Here is a 14,832-nt window from a genome sequence, read left to right on the forward strand (position 1 = left end):
GTAATATCTATGATCTTATTTCTCAATCCTACATTAACAAGCATAAGCTCTTATGCATTGAAATTTTCTCTGTTAAAATGACTGGCTTTAAAGACTCCATGGGACTCTCCACAAGCATAGTGACTGGCATTCAAATTGATATAAGCAGTCACATAACTGAATGAGCCTTTCTCTACATGGTGAATGAGTTATATGATTATGATATATATCTAGGTGACCCCTGGCTGGCCCAGTAAAAGGTGACTATGATCCCTCATCAAAGAATTGTGAGATTTGAAGAGAGTGGCATAGAGGTAAAGTCTAGTTCAAATGCAAAAGCTGATGTAATTCCCATCTCTGTTGTAAGCTTCTCTAGGCTTGTGAGCACTTGAGAGAAGTGAAACATCAAGATCTTCACTGTCAGTTTGACTGATATTCAAAAGACTCTAGAAGTGAAATCAAAGATTGACTATAGAGAAAAGCTATCTGAACATTATCATGAGTTTTTGAATGTATTTAATAAGAAAGCCACCAACACTCTACCCTCACTTTGTGGCCCAAGTAGAGATCATGAGATTAAACTGATTAAAAAGACTGATGATAGTACAGAACAACTTTTTTGAGACTTATTATATAATATGTCTCAAGAGAAACTACTGGCTTTGTGAAAAACTCTTACAGATTATCTAGATAATGGTTTTATTAGAGTGAGCAACTCCCCTGCAGCCACTCTCATACTATTTGTGAAGAAGTCTGGGGATGAGCTAAGATTCTGTGTGAACTATCAAGCTCTTAACAAAATTATCTGAAAGAATTGATATTCTCTATCATTAATCAGTATGACTCTACAGTGAATTAGACAGACTAAATGATTCACTAAGCTGGACATTATTGCAGCTTTTCACAAGATTCAAATCATAGAAGGTAATGAGTGAATGACAGCCTTTAGAACCAGATACAGACTATTTGAATAGCTGATTACATTTTTTGATTTGATCAATACTCTGAGCACATTTCAAAAATATATCAACTGAGCATTATGTAAATATCTGGACAACTTCTGCTCAGTTTATTTAGATGACATCTTGATATTTTTCTCAAGAAGCTTATGAGAGCATTGTGAGCATGTACAAAAGGTGCTTATGCATCTACAGGAAGCAGGCCTGTAAGCAGACATCAGAAAGAGTGAGTTCAAGATGAACAGTATAAAATATCTTGAATTTATCATTGAAGCAGGCAAGGGTATATGAATGGATTCAGAGAAGGTTAAAGCTGTTTTGAAATAGATGACATCTACTACTCTTAAAGGTGTATGAGAATTTTTAGACTTTGTCAATTTCTATAGATGATTTATCAGAGATTTCTCAAAGATTGTGATTTTACTGACAATTCTTACATGCAAGAATGTTTCTTTTTTGTGGATGAGCAAGGCTAAGAAAGCTTTTAAGTGTCTAAAATCAATGTTTATCTCTGCTCCAATCCTGCTTCAATTCAACTCTGACTGTGAGACTATATTGAAAATGAACTTCTCAGATTACATCTCAGAAGAAGTGCTGCTACAATATGATAAATAGAGCATTCTACACTCATGTGTCTTCTTCTCTCACAAGCATTCACCTGTGGAATGCAACTATGAGATTTATGATAAGAAGTTATTAGCAATAATTGAGTGTTTAAAGAAATGAGATACTGAGCTACAAAGTGTAAAGAAATTCAAGATTCTCACAGATCATAAGAATCTAGAATACTTCATGACTACATGCAGACTAAATGAAAGACAGCTACATTGAATGAATATTCTCTATCAATTCAACTTCAGAATTGATTACTGGCCAGAGAAGTTGAACACTGAATCAGATACTCTATCATGAAGAGAGCAAGACATGTTACAGGGCACTGATGATGAGAGAATCAAGCAGAGGCAAGCTCAACTACTTAAGTTTAATGTACTAGCACCTGAAATGAAATCAATAGTGACTGCTGCCAGTGTGGAATCTGAAATGTCTCTTCAAGCTCAATAAAATGAGACTTACAAAAATGACAAGATTCTGCAGTGTCTGAAGCAAATTCTTTATGAGGAAAGATTCAGATTTTCTTCTGAACTTAGCATTAAGACCTCCATCTCTGAGTGCTCTTTAAATGAGAATGGGGAGCTTCTCTTTTGAGATTATAAGTGAGTATCAGACTTCAAACCTCTTCAAACCAGGTTAGTACATGAGGCTTATGACTCACCTCTTACCAGTCATCCCAGGTGAGAGCAAATGGCAGAAGTTCTAAAACATGAGTTCTACTGATCAGACTATGCTACTGATGTGAGAAAAATGACCAGGAACTGTCATCTTTGCAGATCAAACATCACATGAAGAGATCAACATCAGAGACTGCTTAAGCCTCTTCTCATTCCTGAACACATGTGACAGGAGCTTTCTATGAACTTTATTATGAACTTACCAAGCTCTAAAGAATATATAAACATCATGATTATAACAGACAGACTGATCAAGAGAGTTATATTAAAAGCAGTTAAGAAAACTGATATAAAGACAGTGACTAGAGTGTTCCTTCACAATATCATTTCTCAACATAGCATTTTTAAGGTGGTAGTGTTAGATCAAGGGTCAGCTTTCACAAGCATATTTTAAACTCAGATGTGTGAGAAATTAGACATTAAGAGATAACTCTCCACAGACTATCATTCAGAGACTGATGGAGCTACAGAGTGAATGAATCAGACTCTGAAAACCTATCTATGCAAGTACATTAGCTTTCAACAGAATGATTAGTGTGAATGACTCCTTCTAGCAGAGCTGGCCATCAATAATAGAGATGCTGCCTCAATGGGTATGAGCTCATTCTTTTTAACACATCTTTTCCATGTCTTCTCTATTGATATAGCTGATGCACCCTTCATTGAAATGCTACATAATCTCATTGAGTTTGCAGATGATTATATGAGGAAGACCTGTGAAGTGTTGAAGTGAGCTCAAGTAAAAATGACAGATACTCAGCAATCTTAAGAGAAATATGCAAATAGATGAAGAGATTCAGCTTTAAGCTTTTAACCTGAAGATAAGATCTGGTTGAACTTAGAGAATATAAGAACTAATCACCTGTGCAAGAAGCTGAATGTGAAATACAATCAATATACTGTGCTAGAAAAGATAGAATTTCATGCTTACTGACTGAACATCTCATCTGACATTCACAATATCTTTAATATAAAGCTTCTACATGCTGCAGTGATGAATCCCCTGCCTAGTCAGAGATAAACTAACTGACAGTTATTCACTATAGAGATTTCAGAAGGACCTGAGTTTGAGATTGAAGAAATTCAGAGTGAATGAATCTACTAGAGAAAAAAGCAATATCTTGTTAAATGAGTAGGTTGAGCTGAGTCTATGTGAAATGACATGAGTCTTTTACAAGAAGTGAAGGCCTTAAACACTTGAGAGGCCTCTCAGCAGGCAAAATTAGATGTAAAGAGAGCTTTAAATAGTCATAAAGGCCTGCAACAAAGAGGGAGAAGGAGAGTATTATAAGAGGTTGAACCATTAGATTTGCTCTGACTGGCTGACTCAGCCTAGTCATCATTTGCATGTGTGCACATGATCATGCTACGCGAGCTTGCTTAAGCTTGAGTTCTCATCTCATTCTTTTCTTCCCTTTCTCAAGCAATTCATCCTTGTTATATAGGAGGACTAGCCTCTAGTTCTTAGAGCTTAACCCTTTACAGGTCTATAAAGAAGATTATAAAGCAGACTTTCTTTATAAGATTTTTTTTAATCTTCAACTTATGATTTCAATAGCTTGCATCAATTGCAGAATCTTTTAAGAGGTTCAAGATATCTGTACCTGGACTACTCACTATCTTAATAGCATATCAGGTCATTACAACTGAAGACTGCTCAGCTGTGAAGGAACTTCAATGACCTGAAATAGCTATAAGAGAACTCTCATATCTTAGAATTATGAATCAACTTCAACTACACTAATACAGACAACTGAGAATAGGATGAAGAATGAGGATTGGAAGAAGAACGTAAAATGTTTTAATTGCTAAAGTAAAGGTCATATAGTTTGAAATTACTCATATAAGCAAGAGATGAAAATGAAGGAAGTAGATACTAAGGCTACTGTCATCAAGTTGGGAAAAGATTAAATCTGAGAAAAGCCTTCTTATCAAGTAAGATAGTTGCATTAAGAACTTTGAATGTAGACTAGTTAATGAGTGAGAACCCTTTTACTATATATATCAAAGTAGCTTTTAATGAATATGCTATTTCTACAATAGCACTAGTAGATTTTAGAGCAAACTACTGTATTCTTATTGACACAAGCTTTACATATAAGTGCGTCAAAGCCTTAGAAGCAACTCCTGAGAAGCTGATAAAAGACCACTAGATTATGGAATTCAATAAATAAAAAAAAAACTCAATTATAGAAATCATTTCCTTGTACTTGTGGATAAATAGCTGAAGGTTCCTCAACACACTGATGCTAATAACAGACTTGAGAAGCACTGACATGATTCTAGAATGATTCTAGCTAGCAAAGCAGGAAACATGATTAGACACTAAGAATCAATACCTAGTTTGACCAAGCACATAGATAATTGAGGATAAGATATCAGAAGAATATAATATAATAATTTCAAAAAAGATTTTGAAGAGATTAATAATAAGGTCAGATTATTAATAAGATACAGATCATTATAATAGACTTATCAATGAATCAGACAAATAGTAAAAAATGATATTTATTAAGAATATGATCTTTCACTATCATAAAAGAAGCAAGAAGTCAGAGGTTTTTATTTCAAGCCTCTGTGAAATAGATAAAATTATTAACGAAAAAAAAATTATTATTAATGCAGAACTGAAGAATGAACAGATGATTAATGAATAGTTACCAGTAGACTATAAGAAATTTCATAATATTTTCTCAAAAACTACCTCTGATCAATTACCACTCTTCTGAAAAAGTGTGAACTATAAGATTGAAATTGAGAAAAGAGCTAATCTGAATAAAGTTATTAGCTATGCACTACTATATAGAATGGGCTTGAAGGAACTTGAGACTGTCAAGCAGTATCTTGAGATCAATCTAAAAAAAATTTTTATCTCATATATAGCTTCTTTATTTGCTTCTTCAATTCTTATAGCTTATACTGTAGACAAGCTTAGATTCTGTGTGGACTATCATCAGCTTAATACAATCTCAAAGAAGAATTGATACTCAATTTCACTAGTTGATGAGCTCATAAAGTGATTAAATAGAGTCAAGTTCTTTATCAAATTGGATATTCATCAAGACTTGCACTGAATATGTATGCACCCTAAAACTGAAGATCTGACTGCCTTTAGAATATATTATAAGATCTACAAGTATAAGATCATGCCCTTTGGCCTAAGTAATGGCCCAGTGATCTTTCAACATTTTATGAATACTATCTTCTTTGACTACTTGAATCAGTTTATGACTACCTTTGTGAATGACATACTTATTTATAGCAAAACCTTAGAAGAACACAAAGATCATATCAAGAAGGTGTTGACTAGATTATGAAAAGCTAAACTACAAAAAAGTATCTCAAATATGAGTTTCATGTTCAACAGATAAAGTACTTAGGTTTTATTGTCACTGATCAAGGAATCAAAGTGGACTCAGAAATGATTACAGTGATATCAAAATAGATAGTGCCTAGTACAATCAAGAAAGTTCAATCCTTTTTAGAATTTTGCAACTTCTATAGACATTTTATCAAGGATTCCAGTCAGATTATAAAATCACTATTTAAACTCACTCAGAAGAATCAATCTTTTGAGTAGAATAAGATCTGCTAGTGCACTTTTGATTAATTGAAGAAAGCTCTATCCAAAGCCCCTGTGCTCTGTTATTTTGACCCAAATTGAGAGACTCAGATGAAGACTGATGTCTCAAATAGTACTATAATTGATATTCTATCTCAGTTGTGTGAGGATAAGTAGTGGCATTCAGTTGTCTTCTATTCTGCTTCAATGAGTGGAGTAGAGAGAAATTATGAGATTCATGACAAAAAGATACTAGTAATTGTGAGAGCATTAGCAGAATGATGTACTGAGTTGAAAGGCCTTCAGAGAACAGAGAGATTCAAAATCTTAACTGATCATAAAGCCATTGAGTATTTCATGACAATTAAGAATCTTAATACTAGATAAATATGATAGGCAAAGTTCCTCTCTCAATTCTACTTTCTAATTCAATATTAGCCAGGGTATCAGAATACACTAACAGATGCACTGAGTTAGCTAGAGGTTCAGAAAGATAGTAAAAGTACTTGAATGCAACTATTCCTCAAGCCAAAGAGGTTAGACACAAAGATCATTAAGGAATCTGTTGAGGTCAAGGCTCTAAATATAGATATACATATTCTTGATGAAATCAAGATAAGAAACAAAGAAGCAGAATCACTGAGATCAAGATGTAAAAATGTACAACAGAGAGGATAGCACTAAGAACTGATAGATGAACTTTTGTATTTTTAAGAGTGTTTAGTGATATCAATTGAAAAAGATTCTACTCTCTGAGTGTGTCTTCTAAAAAAGATTCATAAGTAGTCATCTACAGCACATTCTGGGAAGAGAAAGCTATATTTGCTAGTGAAGGCGAGATATTATTGGAATGACTGGACTAAAGATATTAATCAGTATGTAAACAATTGTCTAGTATGCTGAAGAATGAAGATCTATTGAAATAAAACTTCAGGACTGCTGAAGTCACTACCAATTCCCAGCAGAGTCTGGCAGCACATTTCAATAAACTTCATGAATAGCTCTATAACAAAAAGAGATCATGATGCAATATTAGTGATTATCTGTTAACTAAGCAAGAAGTCTATATCTATTTCTACTACAAAAAAGGCAGATGTCAAAGAGTTAATAAGACTGTTCTTGAAGTACTACTATAAATATTATAGAGCATCAGATTCAATTGTATCAGACTGTAGGTCACAATTTATCTCAGACTTCTGGAGTGAGTTCATCAGATGATTAGGAGTTAAGCTGAAGTTTTCATCAGCTCATCATGTACAAACAGATGGTCAGATTAAGATTGTGAATCAATATCTGACAATCAAGCTCTATTCATATGTAAATTACTATCAGAATAACTAGAATGAGTGGCTGTCAATGATAGACCATGCAACTAGAGCTCTGATGAATGAATCAACTGAGATGACATCTTTCCTAACAGCTTATGAATATGAATTTTGAATATCCTTTGATTGGAAGCTACTGCCTAAGACACTACTTAGAAAAGAGAAGCTTAAATGAGAAGATGTCAGGTAGTATATCATTCAAATAAAGGAAATCTAAAAGCTAGTAGTGGATAATATGAAAAAGATGCAAGGAATCATGAAATTACAGGTCAACAAGTATCACTGTAAGCTAAACTTTGAGATAGAAAATAAAGTCTTCTTGTTACTAAAGAACTATAGAATTTAACACCTCAGCAGAAAACTCACAAAGCAAAATGAAGACTTCTTTGAGATCATTAAAAAAGTAGGCAACAGCTACAGACTAAAACTATCAAATAACATGAAAATCTACTCAATATTCTTTTCTGATAAGCTACAAAAAGCTGTAAATGATCCTTTACTAGAATAGCTAAATGAGATATCAGAACCAGTTAAGATACAAGAAGAAAATGAGTGAGAAGTTGAGGACATTTTAGCAAGCCATATCTCCTGTGAGAAGCTTCAATACTGAGTAAAATGACTAGAATTTGATGAAAATTTAACATGATATCCAGCATAAAATTTAAAGAGATCATCACATCTAATTTAACAATTTCACACTGCAAATCCAACAAAAGCAGAGCCCTCAAAACAATTAAGTAAATGGCTGAAGGCTTGAGAAAAGAATGATTATCTAGCAGATGAAGCAGATGATAACCTACCAGCATGAGGACATGCCTAGACTTTAAGGAGAGGTAATGTGATGGTGTAGAACAGGCTTACATCCAATCTTGCTGAGGTGATTAGTCATCATACAGACTGAGATGATCGGCCATCATATGAGTCAAGGTGATTGGTAAACAACAATTGCCTAGGCAATGGCAAATAACCCCACAATTACCCTGTGTATGAATAACACATAAATGTGGCAATCACATGGCAACAGCACTAGAGAAAAAGGGCTATATAAACAGAGCCTTCCCCGAACCCATCTTTTAGAAATCATCTTAGTATTTGCTCAGATAGCTTAACTAGTTGGCAATTGAACATTGGTTCACCTGCACCTAGCTGAAGCCGTGACATAAATACTCTGAATTCTCAAAGTTACTTTGAGAGATTCAGTGATTAGCTATTATTCAATTCTACATATACATTTCATTCATCATTATTCTTTTTTCTTTATATCACTTGTAGTATCTATACACTTACTCTCTTATGATCTTAGTTGTAGAGCTTCTCACACTTTTTTTTGACACTTAGTTCATTCACCTTAACGTCTTCACACAATCTTTATCTCAATCTTTATCTTTTAAATTGATAAGAATTGAATCTACAAGCTGATTAAACACTGTACAGAGCTTCATTGTCACTATTTTAGACACTATAATCATGAGTAAGTTAAATGTGAAGATATATGAGTTATTCAGACTTGATTTAAAACCTTGAAGAATACAATTGCTAAGTATAAAATTGTGTCTGAAGATATATACAACTTTGATGAGACTGAGTTTGCAATGAGACTCTGTATCACTACTAAAATTATTACAAGTAGTGAGTGCTATGATCAGGCAAAGCTTCTACTGTCAAGACTTCAATCTAGGCGCAGGTGAAACAGATGTTCAATTGCTAGCTAGATAAGCTATCTAGACGTATACTAAGATGGTTCTTAAAAGATGGGTTCGAGGAAGGCTCTGTTTATATAGCCCTTTTCTTAGCGCTTTCCTTAGCGCAGTTGCCATGTGATTGCCACGTTTACATGTTATTCATGTGTGGGGTTGGTTCTTATGCCAATGTCTAGGCAGTTTGTGATTACCATTCGCCTCAGCAGTTGCAATTACCATTCACCTCGGCCATATGCTGTTGAGAAGGCTACGGAGCTCATTCTACACCATCACATCTACAACCTGAAAATCAGAAATGAGTGATTGTGATTGAGACAGTCAACACATCAGATTGAACCTTATCTTCATATGTGATTTTTAAGGGTTAGAAGCTACAGGAATACTGATTTGATGAGCTTTCAGATGACTGAAGACTTGATGTTAGCTCTAATGACTAGATTACAGCTGAGATAGAGGTTAAATGACTTGCTAGACTATTTATTCCTGCTGCAAATCCACACAAAATTGATATTTATCATCTTCTTATTCTGAATGAGTATGACAGTTATTTTATCTCAGAATTTGACTATATCTGTAAAAAGAATAAAATTATTCCTCTCTGCATGTTAGCACATTTCTTATATTTTTTGCAGTCATTAGATGTAAGTGTTTTTGCAGTTTTGAAACATATATATGACAATTTTATTGAATAGTGAATGTGACTTAAATTCAATATCATTAAAAAGGTAGATTTTCTAAATACTTACTTTGCAGTGTATATGAAAACTTTTAAAGTTTAAAATATTTAAAGTAACTTCAGAGCTACTGATATAGTATCATTTGAATCAGATCAAATCATTTAGTAGCTAGATATTCAACTCTGAATCTCTATTCTCTCAGTCAGCAAATCAAGCAATTCAATCTTATTCTTAGTACTTCAAATATCTAGTAACTCATGAGAATTGTAATAACAAATTAAGAAGATCAAAAGCTTTATAAATAGTCAGTAGTCTCAAAGTTTAGTGGAAGATCAAAAGCTTTATAAATAGTTAGTAGTCTCAAAGTTTAGTGAAAGACCTTGATCAAATTACAAAACCTATAAATATGAGATAGTCAACATCACTATTATGAAAAAGCAATATCAGAAAATATTTAATGCAAATAAGAAAAAAAAGTAAAAATATAAGAGGTCTACTTGAAGAATTCAATAAAAAGAAGATTTAATCAGACAGAAAGTTACTCAGTTTGCTATTTCAGCTGCTACACTCATTAAACAATTAGTCATTCAAACTTCTATATTTTTATCTGCAGAACATTGATAATATTCAGAAGTTTCACAATAGTACAGTAATTGCAATTTGCCTGATCATAAAGGAACAAGATGTTCTAATTCTAGTATAAATTAATTTAATTAATAAAGTATTATTGATATAGATATTTTAGATTAAATTCTAGTTAATTGAAATATAATGATTTTGATGATTTACTCAAGGGTATAGTTCACTCAGAGATGGATTATGTTAGTTAATAAATTAATTATATAATAAATTTTTTTTTTTTTTTACAGTTAAATTATCATTCATATTCTTTTAACTCTTATTCAAACTTATATTATTAGAAATAATTGCAAATTTTAGTTTTTCTCATTAATCTGCATATAAAGCTATAAATATAAGATATTATATTTTCATAATAAAAGGCTGTTATATGTGGCAATGACATTTTCAATTTATTTTGCAATATTCTTTTGCAACATTAATCATTTACTAATGAAGATAGTGGGTGTGATTCTACATTATTTTATATCATTCCGCTGTTTTTATTGTTCCCGTGTTTCACACTCACTAATAGTTAACTAACTAGCTAGTTATTAGCTAAGTGTTCGAGGTGGAAGCAGCAGTACGAATAGCCCAGATGCACAGCGCCCTTATGAGAGGCAGACCTCAACTTCAGGAATCACTCAATCATGTACTGGTAACCGGTACAATCGCCACTGTAAGTATCCTTCAGGTATATTCATGGAAATTACTGATCGGCCCACTGTTGCCGTCTATGTGCATAACTCCTAATGTGGCTGACTCCTGAACTATATAAATACGAGATTCAGAAATCTGAATGATGGACACCGCTTTAAAAATTGGAAGCTTCATGCTTTATTACATCCCTTCACCAAGTCCTCATCTCTAATCAGCATCAACATCATCACTGCTTCATTCCGTATGTTGTTATGCTATTTCCTAACCTTATGAGACTGCAATGGCCCTATTCCAGTTGAAAATTGGCTGAAACAAACTGGTGAACGCCGCGAGAATCAATTCTTTCACGTTTTCAACTTATATCTGATTGGACGAATCTTGAAATGACGCCTGCATTCCGCTCGTATTCTATTTTTATATTCACAGATCAGCTTCAAGCTTTCAACTGATTTTTCACTTCCCCAGACAAGGCAGATCGAATGGTATATACGAACCAGGTTTACATGTCTCAATCTGCTGTCTCCAGAGTCCAGCCACCGCCTCGTGGTGCTTACTGCTGCTGGTTCCCGATGTGATTTGATTTGATTTGACTGTCATGGATTGCCTCTGTCAGCTACTCAGCACTGACCCAATTGGGACATCTTCAACCAGCCGCGTCGTATATCGACAGCCTGCCGGTCTTTTTAGGAATGGCGAGCCCCAATCCTGTTTGCCAGATGGCTAAGTTTGTTTAACAGCCGCAAAACCATGAAGCAGCCCGTATTTATATTCAGTCTATCACTGGATGGATGGTTGAATCGAACCCCGATCCAATGTTCTGGTAAAGCAAATGTCGTATCTTGACCCCTTAGATGCAGCTATAAATACCTGTGGCATCCCTCTAATCATTTCGTTGCTTTGCTTTGCCTGGCTCACCCTTGAAACAGACAAGATATACACATCGTTTAAAATTCAGTCTCTATTGCTCTTCTTTAGATTTGGCATCAATATCAAGTTATACCTCCAGCAATTCCATAGATTATATTTGCGACCGATCAACGGTATCACAAACATGGCCCCCTTCCTTAAAACGGCTTCCCTCGCTCTCCTCGCCCTCCTCACCGCATCCGCAACCGTATCCGCAACCCCTGCGCCAGCAACGAATGTTGGCCGTCGGTACCAATCCTGCGGCGGTCATGTCGTGAGACCCAAGCCTTGCCCTCTCGGCTACATTTGCATTGATGACCCGCGCGTACCTGGTTGCGGCATGGCGTGCGATAGACCGGGAATTTGTGTCAGGTCTGAGTTCTGCGGCGGCATTGCGGGTATTCCGTGCCCGCGGGGGAAGACATGTTACGATAACCCGACTGATGACTGTGATCCCAAGAAGGGTGGGGCGGATTGCGGCGGGATCTGCGTGTGAGCGGTGATTAAGGTGGGTGGATTTTGGTGGAAAGGCAGGTTTTGGGATCTGAAGACGGGGAGCGACTAGGTATTGGAATACAGATGGAAGTAGAGCAGAATTAGAAAACAGTTGTTGCGCGATGATTTTGCCTTACCCCTTGCGCTAAGGTTGGTAGACTTTGGGCAATAATAACGGAGAGGGTCAGTGTCTTCCTTTTCAAATGCAGTGTGGCGTTAGCAGCTGATAAACCCGTCAATTGAACAGCCATTTGCCAATTTATCAACTTTTCAATGGATGATAGATCTTTACAGAATGTCAGGCTGCTACATTGTGTTCTTTTTTATTTGGTGGTATTGTTGAAACGACAACAGCCTCCACGTTCAGGAATAAATTCCACCCCACACACCTCCTTGGGAGACACCGAAATGCACATAATATAATAACGACGAAACTTCAATGCAAAATGAGAGATATTGTAATTGTAGATGCATAGACATACAACACAACAGTCTCTATATTCTGCTGTCAGGAATTCATCAAAGGTCATTAAGTTTATTGTTGGGTGCTCACAAGTCATTGGAACTTGTAGGATTAAATAAATAGAACATCCGCGAGAAAATACATTTCCATTTCCATTCCCATTCCCATTATCCTAGTACCAGATCTAAAAGAACATAAAAAAAAGAGAGAGAGAGAGAGACTAAAGAACCAAAATATTTGCACTCCTCTACCGCCTAACAATCATCCAAACACAGCCTTCGTCTCCAACGGATCTGATCTCCTATTCCCCTTCCCCTCCGTTGTCAACCCCAATCCACTCCTCTTGACCATCCGGTCGCTCTGCCCAACATGCCTTGCCGCAAACCGCGACGCCTTCCGTAACCGTATCTCTCTCCGGACTTGATTAGGACTAACAAACTCCTTGTTCTCATATATGACAGGCCCGCCAAAGCTTCCTTCCAATATCACGATGGGCGTCAGCACGAAGCGCGGGCCTATCTCCACGAGACTAATATCCAGCGGACCACCCTTGTCAGCCCGCTTGAGTTTCGTTTTCGACTTCTTTTCGTCATCGTTAGCATCAGTGGCCTCGCCTTCATCCTTCGCTTTTGCGCCTACTGTTCCCTCCGACTCTCGAATCTCAAATACCCGGATCCATATCTTCCCGTCGACCCCAAACACGCCAATAATCCGGTCGACAAAGGGTTTCATCCCCCGTACTCCGCGCTTCGGAACGCTAAATACACCCCTCAACATCTCTCTCACCAGCCCTCTATACTCATTCCCGCTCCGCATCACCGTTGGCTCGTCGAATGATTTGTCGAACACAACCACCCCGCGCCCACCCTTGAGACAGTTGCCCGCAAAGCCTACACCCATTTCGCCCATCGTGTGTAAGCTGCTTACGGAGAATTTTATTGTGGGGCCGTTGGGCGGCCGTGAGAGCCAGAGGTATAAATCCTGTCCGCGCTTTTTGGCTTCTAGGAAGAAGATCATGTTGCACGAGTGTAGATCAGCGAGGGAATTAAGGAGGAAGTTATAGCCAGCGGTTTTCTTTTTGGTGTCGAGTTTGTTTTCCTTGTGTGTATGAGGGAGGAGGGAGGTGAGGTCGGAGAGGAGATGGCGGTGTCTGTGGCATATATCTAGATTAGATATATAGGTATTGTGTATTATTTGCGCCACGCATTTGGTGTCTTAATTTGGGCATATCTCCAGTCGCATGACAGAGACAAGGAAATTTCGAATATTATTAGACATAAATATCGAGATAAATTTGCACATACCGATGTGTAACCCCCCTCGATGTCAACATCAGCACACGAGTCTTCCGCATGTATCCTAAGGATTGCGTTTGCGAAATATTATTCGTTACCTCACCATCCGCGGTATTTTCTTGCTTATCTTGTCCCTTCTCTTCTTGCTCGTAATTATCGCTATCACTTGTCTCGTCCGGGTCATCTAGCAGATCGTTCATGGAGACATCTGTATCCTCCGCATTCTCTCTGACAGATGGCTGATTTTTTTTCCTATTCCTTTTTGAGAGGGATTTATGTACGGATGCCATTGCTAGGTAAATGATAGGGCCTATAAATTAAATGAAAGAAAGGGATTGAGGTAGATATAAAAAGTAATGAGTGGGATTCGAAAGTTTTAAATCTGATATTTTTTCCCCGGCAGAATGTTTTCGAAGGGCAGTTCTGGCACTCACCGCCTTTTGGATCTCCCAGGCAAGTGGCCACCAAAAGTTGTTTGGAAGATCATGCCCGGAATGAAAGACATGTTCAGGCCTGAAAATATCTGAAACTTAAGATAACGATGCCTGAAGTCTTAAGTTAACGGTTGAACTATTAATAGTGAGCTGAAGCCTGAGACTTGGTTAAGATAACAATATGACTTTGATACCTCGCGATCTATATTCGTCCACGAGATTCCGCTCTAGGTGCGAAAAGATGCTCCTTACTGTGGCAGTTGTACGGGTAATGTGTGAACGATATTATCATCCGCACAGATCTCATAGCAGAAGTAATATACGCTGCAAAGGCTAGAATTCAGCCGTACTGTAAGATGATAAGATAAGGGCTTTGGATTCAAGTTGTTATATTTCTGTAGTTAAAACGGTTTGAGAGTGTTCATACCATTTTATCCGAGAGGAAAAGTGCAGTCATCACCAAACCATCG

General features: G+C 36.5%; 2 protein-coding genes across 2 annotated transcripts; one reads left to right on the plus strand and one right to left on the minus strand.

Annotated features, from left to right (window-relative positions):
- Nucleotides 1-11,820: 11,820 nt before the first annotated feature.
- On the plus strand, nt 11,821-12,171 carry PAAG_08109 (hypothetical protein; the record flags this gene model as incomplete). Its single annotated transcript, XM_002789996.1, has 1 exon — nt 11,821-12,171. The coding sequence occupies one exon, from the start codon at nt 11,821-11,823 to the stop codon at nt 12,169-12,171; it is 351 nt and encodes a 116-aa protein (XP_002790042.1).
- A 723-nt stretch (nt 12,172-12,894) lies between these two features.
- PAAG_08110 (ribosome biogenesis protein BRX1) lies at nt 12,895-14,218 on the minus strand (the record flags this gene model as incomplete). The annotated part of the gene is made up of 2 exons (XM_002789997.2): nt 12,895-13,783; nt 13,938-14,218. 2 exons carry the CDS (start codon nt 14,216-14,218, stop codon nt 12,895-12,897), a joined length of 1,170 nt encoding a protein of 389 aa, XP_002790043.1.
- Nucleotides 14,219-14,832: the final 614 nt, after the last annotated feature.

This window comes from Paracoccidioides lutzii, assembly GCF_000150705.2.
Source record: "Paracoccidioides lutzii Pb01 unplaced genomic scaffold supercont2.29, whole genome shotgun sequence".
NCBI classification, from domain to species: Eukaryota; Fungi; Ascomycota; class Eurotiomycetes; order Onygenales; family Ajellomycetaceae; genus Paracoccidioides; species Paracoccidioides lutzii.